Raw genomic sequence first — 18,523 nt, forward strand, 5'->3', positions numbered from 1 at the left:
GATTGCGATCAGTACTCCTTTCCACCAAGAATCATTGACAATCTATGAAAAGTTACCAATATAGCAAAATGAAGAAGTTTTGTAATGATAGAAGAAAAAGAAGAAGAAATTTCGTTTAACCGAACCTCATCGAACATAATATTGCTCATGGATATGACGGTATGCCACAGCAACACCGCCAAAAACTACCCAAAGCTTTCTTGACTTATTTCTTACTTCCCCTGAAAATTACATCGTCTACACCTACTCAGAACTGTGTGAATTTAGTTGCTGAGAAACATGCAGACAAAATAATTGTCAGCAACAACATAAACTCCTTGTAGAAGTAGGTAAACCATTCCTATTGCAAGTCATGGAATCCATATTGATATATCATTAACATTCTTCTTCGTATGAACTTCATACGAAGACAACTGTTTGAAATGTAATGGAAATTACTTCTTTAAAATCATTCATATCTGATTTCAGAAGGTGAGTCGGTTCAACAGCAAAGCAAAACGGTTCTTTGTTGGCTCCATTTGTGATTTTGCTCGCAATTTGCTCAATCTAGATCTCATCTAGTGCTCATTAACTCGCTAGCAGACACCGAACAATCAAACAAGTCAACCAACGCTGGCAAAAATGACTTCGATCCATGATCGACTTTATATCTTCATACACACACCGTAACAAGTTGAAACAACAACAACAACTGTAACACAAGCCTACTAGACACTGCTTAAAACTGCATTGTACATAGTTTACATTCTATGCATTCCATCATTCATTTCCATTCTTGAGCGATGACACGATTGAATATCCGTGACGAATTGATTGCCATGGCGACGTGACAGACTGCGAAAACGAAGAACAAAATGCGGTCCAACATGTTAGCCACGAGCTCATTACTGGTGTCGATGTCATCCTGTATTTGAATGAAAGAAAAAGAGAGAAAATGTTGCAGATGATTGTGTGCAAATTTATATGGAGAGGTGTAATCCGAATTTTCAGCACAGCACAGCAGGAGCTTCTAAAAGTACATGAATCTCAAGACCAAGAAAAGAATACCTCGTGGGCGGACTTGTTGTCTGTCACTGCTGAACCACTGTTATGGTCATCTGTTGACTCGTCACGCGTATCAGACCGTCCTCTTGGTTGATGAATTCGCGTCGCTCCTATTAGAGATACAAAAAAAAAATTAAGTCATGTCAGTTGCTTTACTTGTATGTCAAATATTATCATGTAGTTTCATTACTGCTTTATGATGTTAAGATATGATTAATAGCGCTGTTATCAGGTTATGTCATTTTGGGATAGTAACGACATTCGTCGGTATTAATGCTCCAATCTCATGTTATACTAGCATTATGTTATTGGTTGTTGTATACGAAATTTCACGAGAAAGGGGTGTACTGCAGACCAATGAAACGTGTACTTTGAATAATCTTTTGATGTATACCCGCTATCGCGGTTAACTTTTTAATTGAAGCCTTATGCATTTTGCATCTACATCTTACCTTCGCGTCTCATAAAAGTAAGCGTCGCTAGGACTCTGAAAAGCAGGAATTGGAGGGCTCTGTTGTCGACGCGGCAGGGTCTGAAACTAATGTTGACCAAGAGTACGGACGATACGCACATGGCGACGAGCACGAAAAACGACATTGACCCGTACACTAGGATGATCGGAGTCCGATCGGTTCGCGACGTCTGGGGAATGATGTCACCGAGAACTATCTGAAAGACAGTGAGTCCCAAGAGCACAGAGATACAGGCCGAGATGCGCTCTCCGCTCTTGAGCGGGACGAGGAACGTGATGAGTCCGATGATGTTGATAAGCAGGAGAGGCAGTACTATCGTGTAGATATAGAAAGACGGTAGCCGATCAAGTCTGACAATGAGAACCAGCGTGGAGAACACATCGTCACCGTCCAAAGTTTCGAGGCTGGTTGATATCTTGGAAGAGACTGTGATATTCCACTGCGGACTCGGGGCTAGAACCTCTGCGATCACATTTCCGGCGACGAGGACCATGAACGCATTGGGAATACTCATGGAGGAGAAAAAGAAGAAGCAATCAGTGTGGTCGAAAGGAAACTCTTTGAGGTTTGACGGACAAGTTGCATCAATGTAGAACATTGTTTCCATGTTCACATCCCCTCGATTATTGATCCGCACTCTGGTGTTTTCTGGATGATGTGGAATTGACGAGTCTGTACCGATGCTGAACACAGAAAAAGAAAATAGTACAAATAATACCAACTTCAATTCATACGATCACAGAAACAAACTCGATTTTGCACAAACATGGGGAGGAGGCAATCATTGCTTATAATTCATAGAATCGCAGAAAAAACACTAGCTTGATCAGCAACTTTGTACATAATTTCTCTTCTTGATTTGTCGTTACTCAGCGAAGAGAAGGTTTAGTTAACATCACTTAAAGCAACTGGTCATGTCAAGTATGTCGGCAAAATTATAATAGCTCCATCCATTTTTACCCCACACACATTACACTTCAGCCAGACATTTTGCTTTATACAACTGAGAGGTCTGGTCGTGCTTACGTGTTCAGCAAGAAAATAGGCGGTGTCCAAATCGATGTCCACGGCAGAATCAAGCTGGACAAGTTATTGTAGTACTCAGGATTCCAAGTGAGGCGATCATCTCTCCACGACTTCGACCATGACACAAAACGTATAGGATAATGTTATGCAAAGTCTAATTTTTCCTACCGCAGATGTCTAGTTAAGTACAAGAGTGAACTAATCACGAAACTCTCAACAGAAGTCCAACAGAAAATTCATTATCAAGGCCCAGGTTTCAAACTACCCCTTGCCTATATTGTAATCAAACCTCTTGATCAAAGTAAAGGGATAAGGATTGTCAGCTCATAGTAAGAGTTCGGTTGAACATTGCAAATTGATACTATTTTGGAGATCTAATCTTTCTAAAAACACTCCATTTCAGGTTCGGAATTGTCATTTGGTAGGTATACATTTTCTAAGAGGAATGGCTATTTTATTTTTATGCAACTTCAAAGGTCTATAATCGTTTCATTAAAGGATGTATACGCATTCGGTATTTTTCGATACGTCATTCGCTGTACAAACACACAAACTTTGCTTCACACGCGCATGCAGTCATTGTAATCCACTTATTCTTTCGGATGATGAGCCATAATTAATGGTTCACATTATTTCATCCATAAGTTCAAGCCGATGGGCCGAGGATCTGCTGAAAATTGACCATAAAAACCTGCAGGTATTGACTCTGACCATACTTACAAGACCGACTTTGGATAAACCACGAAAGTTTTGTAGACGTTCACTCTGTAAGAGGAAGCAAAGTTCATGGATATTGCATCAGAGAAAGCTTGGTTCATTGGACAGAGATTTCATAATACAAGAATATCAATGAGGTATAGCCACTGAAACCAAGAACACTTTTAACAAACAGAAATACAATATATCTAGTCCTTAGTCCTTAGTTTCTAGTCCGTGTACAGGGGCGGATCCAGGAATTCCGTAAGGAAATGCGCCTTTACAAAATTAAAGGGGGGGGGGCGCACGCTCCCCCCATTTTTTCTTTTTATTTCTTTTGTTTTAACAAAAAATAAATAAATAAAGAGGGGGCGCGCGCCTGGTGTGCCCTCCTCTGGATCCGCCACTGGTGTAGTTGCTGTGTGGCTGCCCTTGTTGGTCCAGGGAGGTGCTCCCTGGTTGGTCCGTGTATCTGCCTTGATGATCCGTGACGGTCATTGATGTGAAAAAAGTACGTACGGACTGCCAAGGATACTCACGGCGCCTTCACGATTGTTCCAGGCAGCCACACGGACCATCCCGATGGAATCCCATTTTCTTTGCTCATTTTTCCACTAATGAATTATATTCTTTCTGGTCAGTTTATTCTGTCTTCATTTGTCACATACTCAAAAAGCTGCACCACTTCGGTGCTCGACCCTCGCATTTATCCCCAAGTTGATTATCCTCCGGGTTTATGCCATGCAGGTTTAAGTGTGTGCGTGTGTGTCACACACAAACACACTAAGATAGCTTCTGACCATTCGAGCATTGAGAATTTAGGGTTTCTGGGACGAACAACGAACTATAGGACTTTCTATAGCTCAGTCGGTAGAGCACCGGGATAGTAATCTAACAACAAATCTAACAATAAACAAAAATCTCCAACAAACTAGCAGTTCTGTAGCTGTTTTAATCTGACATAACACTTCTTCTGACATTTTACCTCGGTCACTCATATCCTTGTTACTAAAGGCATTATTTACCATTTGCAGACGAAACAAAAACCCAGGTTTAGTGCTTAAAAATAGTTCTAAAATGTGATTTAGGCATAGAAACAATCATTGTACAAATTTTAATCAGGATACTCAATGTTAAGTATTGTTAAATATACAAAATGTGAACAATAGTTATAACAAAATTGTTTATCAACCGTCTACAGTTATGGTTTGATAAGAAAAACAGTGATATCTCCCTATATTTGAGGTTTTATTGCAAAATTTTTATATGGTAGGATGTTTTGTGATACAACTGACCTACACGTATGCATCAAATGTGATAACTCGAAAATCTTTAAAATCACTGCTCCCAAAGGTAAACTATCTTTAATATTCACTTTGGACAGTTTTACCCATGCAGAACCCATATCAGTGTCTTACCATTTCCACCACGGTCAAGACGGTGAAGTGAACTCTGACAAGCAGTGGATCTTGGTTTGATGTTTTCGGTGGTTCGATAGTGTCGTATCCGTCATCCATTAAATCCCTTTTTAGACGACCCCACCAAGTTGGTGTCTGCCGTGCGTGTGTCTGGGCTGTTCAGGGTCAAATTCGGCGGAATAACAGTAACAGTTATTTGCTTTCGCAAACACCCCACACACGCACAAAACCACATCTCTATACGTCAACTCCACTGGCTGCCAGTCAAGGCAAGAATATCCTTCAAGCTTCTCGTACTGCTATACTGTTCTACAAATAAAAAACAAAACAAAACAAAGCAAGAATACACGAATAAAGAATAACGCAGAAGCATTATACATCGTTAGATGCATATAACGTATAAACCTGGCTTGTGTATACCTCTTTGCCTGTTTTATAACAAACTTTCGCCCCTTTCTGCCCCACCCTCACCCATCACCCATTTTAAAAAAAGATCTATGCAATTTCTTTCATTAAATTGATTGCACGAAGTGGGAAATTGATAATCTGCAAATAAAATTGAATGTCCCAAACAAGCTCATCGGGACTATGCCGTGAATTCAAATGCAAGAGTAGGAAATGCTGTACTCGCATTTGGAAATTGAACGCACATATCGTGAATTTGACTTGACGCCGAAAACGAAATAGAGCTCTCTATATTGATCGCTCGGATTCTGAATTTGAATGCCCGAATATTTTGCCTGAGTGTGATGTGTGAATTTGTAAGCACAGTTATGAACTGGAATGACGAAAGTATGAAATAGACCGGGGAAACCTATACTATACAAAATGATGCACAGGATAGAGTCCGTTAGTGGAGATGTAGCGCACTCGAGGGTATATTGTGAAACATGCACTACATTGTAAATACCCGAGAGTGAGCTGCATCTCCACTAACGCCACGAAATAATCCTATGCATCATTTGTTTTATAAAATGGGTCGAAAACTAACAGCACTTTTTCACGTACTTTTGTGGATCAAGATGTCCGAAGATGTTCGTCCCAAACATTTACGCACGTCGCACTCGGAAATCCCGCACATAAGTAGGGTTGGACCTACTACTCATGGACCGCCTAATGTTTATTTGATTGATAAGAATATTTAACACTGAAATTCACGTAAAAAACTTGACCTACGTGATTGAGAAAATCCAGCTCTATCAAATGCCGTTGTTCCCTTTTCGATTCGAAGTTTCAGTGCAATAATATCGCCGACGAACTTGCGTGGCCTCGTTTCAGCTCCCCGCTGTAAATCGCGTTATTAGGATCGACCGCTGTTTTTGCATTGACAATGCACGCAAACCGAGTTGTATTGAACACCGTGTTGTACGAAGCTTTTTAGAAGCCTTTTTAAAACTTGCATAGACATTACATTGTGTTGTCATTACGATTCGGTGAAAATGTTCATTCGAAATTTTGTCCTTGATTAAAACCATTAATGAACAGTGAATTATCGCGTTTTTCCACACCATCCTCATCTACATTCAAAGCCAATCCATTTTTATGTGCTTTGCGCGCAGAGAAGTGCGTACTAAGTGTTCAGTGCGCGAATTATACGCGGTCGGTTTAAAAGAAGGTGGTCGATATGTAGTAGGGCTACCATACTGTACGTATAAGAGTATACGTACGCCACACAATAGTCATTATCATGCACACAAGAAAGGCCGGCCGGCAGCCCGAATTAGAAGTTGTTTACAGGATTGACAGCGCGTATAGTAGCGCGCGACGCACTTGTAACAACTGATTGAGTGCGCACTGCTAGTGCAAACATTGTGACGTCGGCCGTGGATGTTAGTGAGAAATTAATACAAGCACACGTGACTCATTTCAGCGGTTCCAATTGGTTACATTCTTGAACCCATTTTATAAAATAACGATTCTACAGGGCAAGTTCGGGCCATTTCCCCTGGGGTCAAAGATCAAATGAAAATGCTAAAAAAAAAAAAACCAAACAATTGCCTATAGGCCCTAAATGATTTGTCGCGCAGTATTTTGTCGCAGTTTTCAAAGCGATTGTCGTGTCGCCATAATTATGTAAACTAATATCATAGAGGTACCCGCACCTTGCAGGGACCCTGTAAAAACCTAGGACAGCCACCCTACAAGCGCACTGAACAATCATGTAAGTGGGATTGTGTGCAGTCAGGGAGTTGGGACTTCCCTGGTGCAGTATACCCTTGGAACTTGCACAGAGTTACCACAACCAAGCAAATTGAGGCGAAACAGGCCAGTTTTTCTTGATCATCTTAAATTCATAGACTCTAAGAACTAGAAATGTGTTATTGCCTGTAGGTGTCGTCAGGCACACATCTTTTACGTATACTCACTTCGCCGGATGGAGAGATTCTGACCCCCCCCCCCCTTTTTTTTTTTTACCTATACAACTAAATAACATCGGTCGCATTTCGAAACGATACCTATACATCTGGAGCATTTTCCCCAGCTTTTCCTTAATGTGAGAAGAATTTCACAGAATTTCAGAGATGTATATCGTGTACAAAATATCAAAAATGCATCAACTATGGAGATGTGCGGGTCACCCAAATATTATTACTATAACGCAGAACACATTACCTTCAATCTGTTGGGGGCAGGATAACATTAAATGGCAAGCCAACAGGAGCAAACACAGCCTGGAAGAGAACATGTCGCAATTTTCACGGTCCCATCCGTGATTTCCTACAACTATGGTATAGGCTGACAAGACTCTACACAAGCGTTGATTTAGTGATGTCCCACACCAGGGCAACACCGCTGTCGTGAGACCATGAGAGTAATTGACTGTAATTGCATTCAAATTGTAGGTTCTCCTAATTGATTTCCGCAGGTAAAGCTGTGGAATCGATAATGCCAACGACAATGAATAATTCCATCGCCGCAAAAAGCATCATAACTATATCGAGCCTATAGATCGTGCAAAGTGAATTTAGGCAGAAATCCACTCCGTCGACAGCACTGACGTATAACTATAATATACGTGACATTTGACATCATCGTTTGACATCTGACATTTGACATCATTGCATGTGTGAATGAAATGCAGCGGAATGAATGGGGTGCAGTTTGCTCCCGTTCACTGCCAACGTCAGAAGCAGCTATACCAACGCTTCTCACTAGTATATAAAATAGCGAGAAGCATCGAAAGGATTCGATTGAAACTCGTAGAAAGTAAAACGTAATTTCAGTGTTAAAGTTTAACTAAAGTATCATGGATGAATTGGAACGAATTACACAGTGACATAGAAATTAATAATGTATAGTAAAAAAAAAAAAGCATCACGTACTGTTGCCTGAATGGAATTTTAAGTCTCCCGGCTTCACTCGGTCCCGTCTCTCTCTGTCTATAGTCCCTCTAGCCGTTGTTGTCCCCCAGAATCACAATTGGAAACATAATGAGATTTAAACAATTCAAAAATATTATGTATGAAAGGGGCACGGATGACAAAAAATGGGGAATCCCAGAGTGACAAAATGAAAAAAAAAAATCCGGTGATATTATACAATAAATTCAATCAAATTGCTGCTGTGGAATTTTGCTCATTGTGGGTTTTGTTAGTACGCGTGTACTATACTTTGTACCATGTATCGCCAATCAAGATATACAAGTTAATCATGTTGCTACTGTATAACTTTGCTCAGTTAAGTGTGCATTTGCGTTTGTATACTTTTTTTTATTACGTTTTGTTCGAAGGAATTAAAGAAATTGAATTCAATGTAGCTGAATTGAAATGAATAATTCAAGTGGTTGAACATTTTCCCTAATAACCAGTAAAGGTAGAGAATATAATTTACCCCAGAACTATTTTCATCTGCAATGTAGGTAAACTAACAGGATGACGATTATGGAATAACCACATATTACTATTGGCAAACTGAATGAGCCGATTATCATGGCATCACAAGCCTTCTGTTCGATCGCACACAAACCAAGACTAAATATCCGTCCCATTTCCATTATCAAATAACTACACATTGCATACTAATGATACACCAGTTAGTGAAGGTCTAGTTCATGATTGCTCTGTAAATGTTGTTGTTGCTGCTGTTTTTTGTTTGTTTTTTTGTTTGTTTTTTTTTTTTGTTTGGGGGGGAGGGGGGGGGGGTCATCCTGTCATGACTTTTTTCCATAATACCGTAAAATGAACCTAACGAAATTATGAAAAAGGCGTTTGACTGCATTTTGTAAATTCTTACTGAACACCGCCAGATGATGATTACTAAGGGAAGACATTTCGTTTTTTCTTCTTCATCATTTAGAGCTAACGGAAGTACCTGCTTCAACTCTTGTGTTTTCACTTACAGATGATGGATATGGAGTTCCTGGCTGCTTGCCTCGATCGCATTTGTTTCGTCGGTGCTATGTGATCGCTTTCCTCTCGATCAACATCGGAGCCTTTGACATTGTCCGGAGCATTTTGCAGTTGATGATCAGACAAAATGGCAGTGGATGAACATTGGTGGCGCTTCATCCTAGTGCCTACAGCTAGACAGTACATTTTTTATGGAGATCCATATGCAACATACAATTATATCGTTTAGTATGAGTTTGTCTCTTCACCATAACGGTTTCTGGAAAATACCAGTTTATCCTGCTGACCATCCCTTAAAAGAAATGAAGAAATATCAACCACCAACTTCAGAAAAGGTGATTTGAAGTGTAGATGATACAACTGACCTGTATTATTGAAGAATGTAAGTTTGTTTTCCAATAAACCTCAGTTAAAACATAGCACGGTGAAAGTGGAGAAAGGGCTAGACAGACAGATAGATGGATAGAAGAAATTACATATAAAATATCTTTGGAGATGTGAAAATCCATGTGAAGGTGCTATTCCAGGTGACTGCAGAACCTTCAATAGTCTTAAAATTGCCACGTGATTTCAAGATATAGGTCAGCTTCTTTTTGGAAAACTTAATCTATATCGAATTTCCTAGGAATGTGTCTTTTTCATTTTTGTTGAATTTGTCACTCGCTAAAACATCCCTATAGATGCTTTAAACCGCATTGTACCTGCATATTACACTACATTATGATTTTAGCTTAGATCTGCCTGAAGTAATATTTCTTGTATGCTTTCTATCCTCCCCCGCACCTTTACAATATCCCTTTCAACTGTACCACAATTATACAATTGAATAACCAAAAAACACACAAACACAACAAACAAATAAAATAACCTTATCAGAGAGAAAATGTTTATTTTAATGTTTCAATAATGAATTCAACATGATAAATGTTCATTTACTAATCCTCTCGACTATCACCGTAACTTTTCGTCTCTATTCATACACGGTACACCCCTTCGATAATTATTTGAGATTAAAAACTTGTCGGATGAATGAATCCAATATTATTATGTTCGACTTAGCACAATATGCTTCGTGCATGATATTCCTACGATATTCATAAATGTACACATTGTACCTACCTACCTACATAATCGAATCATACATCATAATGTTTAACTTTCAGACGATAATATCATATGCGCATATTATATTTACCTATTATAACGTGTTTGTGCACATTAATGTTTTACTATGTGTGTGCCGTCATTGTGATCAGCATTTACCATCAAGTTTTATATTTGTTTGTTTTACTGATTTTTCTCTTCTTATGATGGCTGCCATTCATAAATTACCTAAACGAGAATTATCACAGACTTTAAATTCAGCCGTAATAATCCCCATCTTCCGATGATTGTAGTTGTGTAAATACCCATCAGTTCAAGCATGTCAAGTGCGCGTTGTCGGGCCCTATATAATCATTAAATAAAAGTGGTACCGCTAATGACGAATCTCGATGTACATGTATGTCTTTGTACGGATAGTTTTGTCTTTAAGCTTTGTTTCATTAAATGTTGATGACATGAAGATAACAAATGCATGTATGTAAATATATCAGACTAGAACACGATTCACTAAACTGCTTATTGATGTCATGTTAACTCTTCTTTTACGTGCGTATTGTGGGTATATTCTGAAGGTACCTTGAAGGAGAACCCTGATGGATGATTTTCAGACTTTTATATTATTTTTGAACAACCACAACTATTGGTTATAATGGGTACATGGAGTTTTAGAATTTACAGTGATTGGGATGAGAAATAAGAACATTTTCACAATTTGCAACGAATCACAGTAAACGAGGATGGTGACATGGCAGCTTTGCCAAAAGAATGTACGAGTGTCTCAATTAGCACAAGAAAGCAGAACAAAAGAAAGCACAAATTCATTCTGTGACGGTGAACTTGTGAAGCAAAATGTATTGTAATGGCATTGCATTGATACATTTCTGAAATACCCGGTATATAAGCCTCCCATTACATTATCCTTGTTCAGTATAATTTGTTTTGGGATATTCAGAGTATTGATTTCTCTGTTTAAGGACCACAATAAATTCCACAAATCTATACACGGACCCGCTGTCGATTTATGTAGGACTACGCATGACGTGAAATACATTTGTAATGAAAATCATCTAGACTTCCCATTCAATCCGAATACATGTATGGAAATACGTTCGTTACTCCGGAGGTAATCCCTTAATCAGAAAACAATATAAGATTCGTAATTTCTTGGATCCTCCTTTTAACGCATCTTCTTTTCATCTTCGGATTAACGGACCTTCGGAATAAAAAGCCTTCGAAATAACCAAAATCATCCATGTATAGCTCATCATAATGTCACATTCACAATGATAAGTGTTTTTTTTTCTTAATCATGACAAACGCGAATGTAATGCATGATTTCATAAATAGCAAACATACACTCTACACGCTTCATTTCTTCTTTGTAAGGTGTGTATAGAGGGTGACCGACCATTGTTTCAAAATGGCCATAACACTTGTTTCATTTTTTTAACTGATTTTCATTGCTGATTGTTACTTGTTACCTTTAACGATGGATTTACATTGACAAGGATACATGCCCAAGCCGGTGGCAGTCCTTGTGGCCACCACGACATATTATTTCATAGCTACATATGCAATTATATTCCACATACTAAGAATCTTGCTATAGGATTGGTCAAGAGGTGATCACGTGATAAAGCGTAGTTTTGCCCATCACATCACCTGGGAAGAAAAGTTCGTTACACTCTATGATGATAGTCATTTTGTTTCGCTGATCTCTTAGTCCACACAGTCCTATGATAAAACTTTTGAGTACGCGCGAAATGAAAGTGCGTTGCAGTGCGTTGCACTGTGGTCTATCATTTGACCTGGGTCAAGTGATAAACCACAGTGCAACACGCTTTTATTTCGGTGCCAGGCGTGGGGCGCGCGGAGCAAATTCATTGTTTTGTCATCATGCGCCTACGTCTAAAGTAAACTACGTAACCTAAGCCCTGAGGATACCATAACACAGCTAAAACAGTTTCAGATGTGGAATAAAATGGTAATATCTCGGACCCTAGATGTGGAATATAAAGCAAATAATCAACTTTTAGTTTCAGGCAATGAGACAAACTATCACTTCCTCGGCGATATGAATGTGTACGCTATCTTTCCTCAGCTGCGCTTCGGAAAGATAGCTACATCCAGATCGCCTCGGAAGTGATAGTTTGTCCCATCACCTTCACCAACGTTGATTATTTGCTTACTATATACCGGTATCAAACAAAACCATTAAAACAAAACTAAAAAAGGGAGATCCTATAATGGTTTCGGAATTACTGGATAGAAAATAACTGATGCAACTATAATGTAACACGAACAATCTATTCATTATATGCAACAATTACATCTCACATTCATGTGAAAAGTCACGTATTACTCAGTATTGTAGGTAGACCTGTAACTCTCCCAAAATGTTGTGCAATTATAAGAGCCAGCTTTTCCCTCAAAGCCACCTTTTCTTAAAAAATAACTCAGTCTGCCCTACTGGAAAACATCCGGGTATGGGATTGCAATTAGTGCTCCTTTCCACCAAGAATCATTGACAATCTATGAAAAGTTACGAATATAGCAAAATGAAGAACTTTTGTAATGATATAGAAGAAAAGAAGAAGTTTCGCTTAACGGAACCTCATCAAACATATATATATATTGCTCATGGATATAACGGTATGCCACAGCAACACGGCTAAAAACTATAGCCAAACTTTCTTGGCTTATCTCTGACTTCCTCTGAAAGTTTACATCGTCTACACCTTTTCAGAACTGTATGAATTTAGTTGCTGAGAAACAAGCAGACAGATAATAATTGTCAGCAAGAACATAAACTCCTGCATGATGCAGGTAAACTATTCCTGTTGCAAGGCATGGGTTCCATATTGATATATTATTCACATTTTTCTCAATGATTATGAACTTAATATGAAGACAACTGTTCGAAATGTAATGGAAATCACTTCTTTATAATTATTCATATCTGATTCCAGAAGGTGAGTCGGTTCAACAGCAAAGCGCATCAGTTCTTTGTTGGCCCTATTTGTGACTTTGCTCGCAATTTGCTCGATTCCGTTCTCAACGTTTTGCATTAACTTGCTGGCAGACAATCGAACAAGCCAACCAATGCTGGCAAAATGACTTCCATGATCGACTTTATATCTTCATACGCACACGCTAACGAGTTGAAACAACAACAACAACAACAACAACAACAACAACAACAACAACAGCAACTACTACTACTACTACTACTACTACTACCACCACTACTACTACTACTACTACAACTGTAACACAAGCCTACTGGATAATGCATTATACATACTGTCAAACCGGTCTATAGTGGCCACCCAAGGGAGACGAAAAAGTGGCCGTTGTAGACAGGTGGCCGCTATGGACTTGTTATCCAAATTTATGTGCATTGCCTACATGTACATGTATCATCGTTGTATACATCTATAAGTACTTATGTACATGTATGTGTGTACGTATGTACACGTGTGTTTCATGCATTGAGCAATACGCCGGTGTTTATGAAATTGTTGCATAGTTGCATGTGTACAGTCGTGAAGAAAGTTTAACACTAGTGCAGTATTATGACTGAATGAGTGATGAATGCAGCAATGGCGATCACTGCACGTTGCCCAGGAATGACTGGCACGACTACAAAGCAGAAAAACACGCTGAATTATATATACTGGCTCGACTACGGCTCCATCGGGTCTGTGGCCGCTATAGACAGGTTAAAATCTACCGCGGGAAACAAAATTTGTGGCCGCTGGCTGCCTTATACAAGTGGCCGCTATACACAGGGTCTTTAACAGGGCTTTTCTCGGGGGGGGGGGGGGGATTTTCAGTGGCCACTATAGACAGGTGGCCGCTAAGGCAGGTTTGACTGTAGTCTACATTATATACATTCCACCATTCATTTCCATTCTTGCGTGAAGACACGTTTGAATATCCGTGACGAATTGATTGCCATGGCGACGTGAGAGACTGCGAAAACGAAGAACAAAATGCGATCCAACATGTTAGCCACGAGTTCATTATTGGTGTATATGCCATCCTGTATTTGAATGAAAAAAGAAAATATTGCAGATGATTATGCGCAAATCTAAACTCCTCAAAAAAAGTTTGGAAATCTGACTTCAGTTGAAAATTTCTCCAGTTTGTAAGCACTATTCAATACATGCTTGATATCAATGGAAAGATTATTAAATTCCCTTTGAAACGATATCCTACTCATTATGATTCTGCTATCAAGTAAAGGGCTGTACTCAAAATGTCTGATAAGGTCTGCATTGAAAAGCTGCAAAATGAACAAGAACGGTCCTTATGAATGAGAATCGATGGTCGTGAAGAGTAAATAGAAAACATATTCTTTTGTGTTTTATCTTTTGTTCTCAACTGGTCAGCCACGAAGGCAAATTTCAGTTGACATCTTAACTTCACATTCAAGTTTTCAGTGGTGCCATGCCAGGCAATTTTGATAGCTCGTCAAGTTTCACGGTTGTACATCATGCCACGTGTAAGCAATGTTCAAAAAGCCCGCGCCATAAAAAGGGCAAATTGAAGCCGAGATGCTTCAAAAAGATGACAACGCAAGACCACATAGAGCGAGACTTGTGCGCAACTTTCTCGAGAGAGAGGGCATGACTAGAATGGACTGGCCTGCATGCAGCCCCGACCTCAACCCCATAGAACATCTTTGGGATCAACTTGGCCGAGCTGTGGGGGAGAGGGTCACAAATGCAACGACATTGGCACGACTCTGTCAGATACTGGTTGACGAGTGGAACGCCATCCCTCAGAAGCTAATCAACAGCCTGAGGACACGGTGTCAGGCGGTGGTGCAAGCACTTGGGTCGTCCACCAGATACTGGGCCCCGATTATGTTCATTGACAATTATAAAGACAAAGTAAACATAAAGTAAAGACAAATTAACGACAAAATGAAGACAAAATAAAGATGAAACTCCAATAAAACCAAGACCATGCCATTTCACTTCTTTATGTCTTTGTTGTGGTTAATGTGGCGAGGTTCTGTGAGATAAAATGGTTTGAGTCACATTCGTTTGTGTTTGTGTGTGTGTGTGTGTGTGTATGTGTGTGTTTGTGTTTGTTTATCTGTTTGGTTGAACGCATACACGTTTCACTCCATAAAAATGCTGATATTACAGTAAATAAACACCAAAGAAACAATGGGGAACTCACTCATAACGAGGAATCTCCATTAGGGACGTCAAAAATTGGGTCATTTTGCAGCTTTTAAATAACGTATTATTCTGACTTTACCTCATACTAAGCACTGCACCTCCATGTATACGATAATCATAACAAGTATGGTATCATTCTAAAGAGAATTAAACAATCTTTGTGTGGTACTAAGTACAAATAAATTATTTCTAAGAGAAAATGAGAAATGATTGATCAAACTCAGATTTCCAAACTTTTTTTTTGAGGGGTTTATGGAGAAGTGTAATTTTCAGCACAGTACGATTTTTCCGTAAGCCATGCAATATATTGTGTCATCCATATTTGGAAATGAAAATAAAAAAGGAATGGAAAACAGAACTATGTATACCTCATTTGATCGATCCTCGATTCTGATTGGTGGAAACAAGGGGCATAAATTTAATAAATGCCTTCAGTTGTTTAAAGATTCAACTTGTAATACTAAACTTCCCCAGAGTACCTACACTTAACATAGGACTATACCGCCCTCTTTTTTGTTCGTAGAGGTACGTGTACAATACTATACTGAAAACATTTTCTTCTCCAACACGAGAAAATACATGACCCTTCCGATGCAAACGTCTAAATGGCGGGGCGGGGTGAATTGCCCAGCCACAAGTAAAATCTAATTTGATTTTATTCAGTAGTATAAAACATATATGGACTGTTTTTAATCTGGACACCATTCAGATCTTCCTCCTCGGATCATCGCATGCGATTGAGATCCCTCAGGGCAATATGAACAATACCCGATGAGCAGTCCATATCTGTATACCGTACGATTACAATGTGGCCAACCTCTATCCAGAGCCTCAGGGATGAGAGACCATTTAGTCAGCCATAACGATAACTTAATTCAATCCATAGATACATTTTGCGCTCTGTTCATTTTCAATGTAATTATTGTTTAGTTTACTAGTATCTGTTTATTTCTATTCATTTATTTGTTTATCAATTTTCCTCTTTAGGATTAGTAAGCTCCATTGTAAAGAAGGTCCATGTAGTTATTGCGATTTCCCAAGGTTAGATAAAAGCCCTCGTGGTATTGCTTTCCCGCTATTTCATCATGAGACATTTTATCCCAACAATATGTAGTAGCTTAAATTCTAAAAGTACATGAATCTCAAGACCAAGAAAAGAATACCTCGTGGGCGGACTTGTTGTCTGTCATTGCTGAATCACTGTTATGGTCATCGGATGACTCATCACACGTATCAGACCGTCCTCTTGGTTGATGAATTCGCCTCGCTCCTAAAGTCACAGTAGACAGCATTCACGGTATACAAATAAGAAAGAAAAAAAAACCAAGTCATGTCAGTTGCTTTGTGTCGAATATTATGGTGTAGTTTCATTACTGTTTTATGTTACCAAGGTATGGTTTACAGTGTTAAGCATTTATATCTTTTTTGCACCAATCTCATATCATACTATAGCATTATGTCGGTTGTAATATATTATGTCATTGGTTGTCGTACGAAATTTCCCTAGAAAGGGGTGTACTACAAACCAACGAAACGTGTACTTTGAATACTCTCTTGATGTTACCCGTTTTTGCGGTTAACTTTTGAATTCAAATCTTATGCATTTTGCATCTACGACTTACCTTCGCGTCTCATAAAAGTAAGCGTCGCTAGGACTCTGAAAAGCAGGAATTGGAGGGTTCTGTTGTCGACGCGGCAGGGTCTGAAACTAATGTTGACCATGAGTACAGACGATGCGCACATGGCGACAAGCACGAAAAACGACATCGACGCGTATGCCAGGATGATCGGAGTCCGCTCGGTTCGCGACGTCTGGGGAATAATGTCACCGAGAACTATCTGAAAGACAGTGAGTCCCAAGAGCACAGAGATACAGGCCGAGATGCGCTCTCCACTCTTGAGCGGGACGAGGAACGTGATGAGTCCGATGATGTTGATAAGCAGGAGAGGCAGTACTATCGTGTAGATATAGAAAGACGGTAGCCGATCAAGTCTGACAATGAGAATCAGCATGGAGAACACATCGTCACCGTTCAAAGTTTCGAGGCTGGATGATGACTTGGAGGAGACTGTGATATTCCACTGCGGACTCGGGGCTAGAACCTCTGCGATCACATTTCCGGTGACGAGGCTCATAGGAACTCTTTGAGGTTTGACGGACAAGTTGCATCAATGTAGAACATTGTTTCCATGTTCACATCCCCTCGATTATTGATCCGTACTCTGGTGTTTTCTGGATGATGTGGAATTGACGAGTCTGTACCGATGCTGAACACAGAAAAAGAAAATAATACCAACTTCAATTCGTACGACCACAGAAACAAACTCGATTTTGCACAAACATGGGGAGAAATTACTCATCGCTTATTCATAGAATCAGTAAAAAACATTTCAGCTTGATCAGTAACTCTGTACATAATTTCTCTTCTTAGTTTGTCATAACTCAGGGAAGATGAAGTTTAGTTTACAGCACTTGACATGCTTGAAGCAACCAGTAATGTTAAGCATGTTGGCAAATAGCTCCACACCATATTATGTCATTAGGCCTACCCCATACACAGCACACTTCAGCCAAACATTTTGATTCACAACTAAGAGGTTTGGTCGTGCTTACGCATTCAGCAAGAACATAGGCGGTGTCCAAATCGATGTCCAGGGCAGAATCAAACTGGACAAGTTATTGTAGTACTCAGGATTCCAAGTGAGGCGATCATCTCTCCACGACTTTGACAATGACAAAGAACGTAAGGATATTGTTAGCGAGGTATATACATACATATATCAGATGTCTAGTTTAGGAACAAGGGTGAACTAAACAAAAAACTATCACAAGTTTGAAGTCAAACGGAAAAAAATGTTCTTTATCAAGGCATATGTTTCAAACTGCTCCTTTTCTCGCCTGTTTTTTTTTTTTCATCAAACCTCATGATTAGTGAACCACCACCACAAAACGGCCAATAAGTCGCAAAGGGACTTTTCACGTAAACAGCTGATATAACCGGGTTGGGGTGGAAAAGTCCATTTTTTGTTTTAGGTATTTTCTGAAAGGCCATTTATCGATCTACCACCTGACAAAATTTTAGGGTCTAATGTTTACTAGAAATACTCAAAATAGTTCTTGTCATTGATACACTCCAGCTCATACTTCAAAGTGAACCATTCGAAAAAGGCTTGATTTGATCACACTGAAGCTTTGAAACAACTAAGCATAACTCAAA

General features: G+C 39.3%; 1 protein-coding gene across 1 annotated transcript; it reads right to left on the reverse strand.

Annotated features, from left to right (window-relative positions):
• Positions 1–763: 763 nt before the first annotated feature.
• LOC139736927 (acetylcholine receptor subunit beta-like 2) lies at positions 764–17,441 on the reverse strand. The gene is made up of 5 exons (XM_071647600.1): positions 16,928–17,441; positions 15,674–15,695; positions 1,497–2,200; positions 1,048–1,154; positions 764–904 (listed from the first exon to the last, which is right to left on the reverse strand). Exons 1-5 carry the CDS (start codon positions 17,439–17,441, stop codon positions 764–766), a joined length of 1,488 nt encoding a protein of 495 aa, XP_071503701.1.
• Positions 17,442–18,523: the final 1,082 nt, after the last annotated feature.

Source organism: Diadema antillarum, unplaced genomic scaffold (assembly GCF_040938485.1).
Source record: "Diadema antillarum isolate AM-2024a unplaced genomic scaffold, OU_Dant_1.0 seq00000674_RagTag, whole genome shotgun sequence".
Taxonomy (NCBI): domain Eukaryota; kingdom Metazoa; phylum Echinodermata; class Echinoidea; order Diadematoida; family Diadematidae; genus Diadema; species Diadema antillarum.

Coding starts and splice junctions, on each gene's coding strand:
- LOC139736927 (XM_071647600.1), bottom strand. CDS start 17,441: ATGAGCCTCGTCACCGGAAATGTGATCGCAGAGGTTCTAGCCCCGAGT. Junction 2,201..15,673: donor TCGAGGATCGATCAAATGAG/GTATACATAGTT, acceptor TTCTGTGTTCAG/CATCGGTACAGACTCGTCAA. Junction 905..1,047: donor ACAACAAGTCCGCCCACGAG/GTATTCTTTTCT, acceptor ATTCAAATACAG/GATGACATCGACACCAGTAA.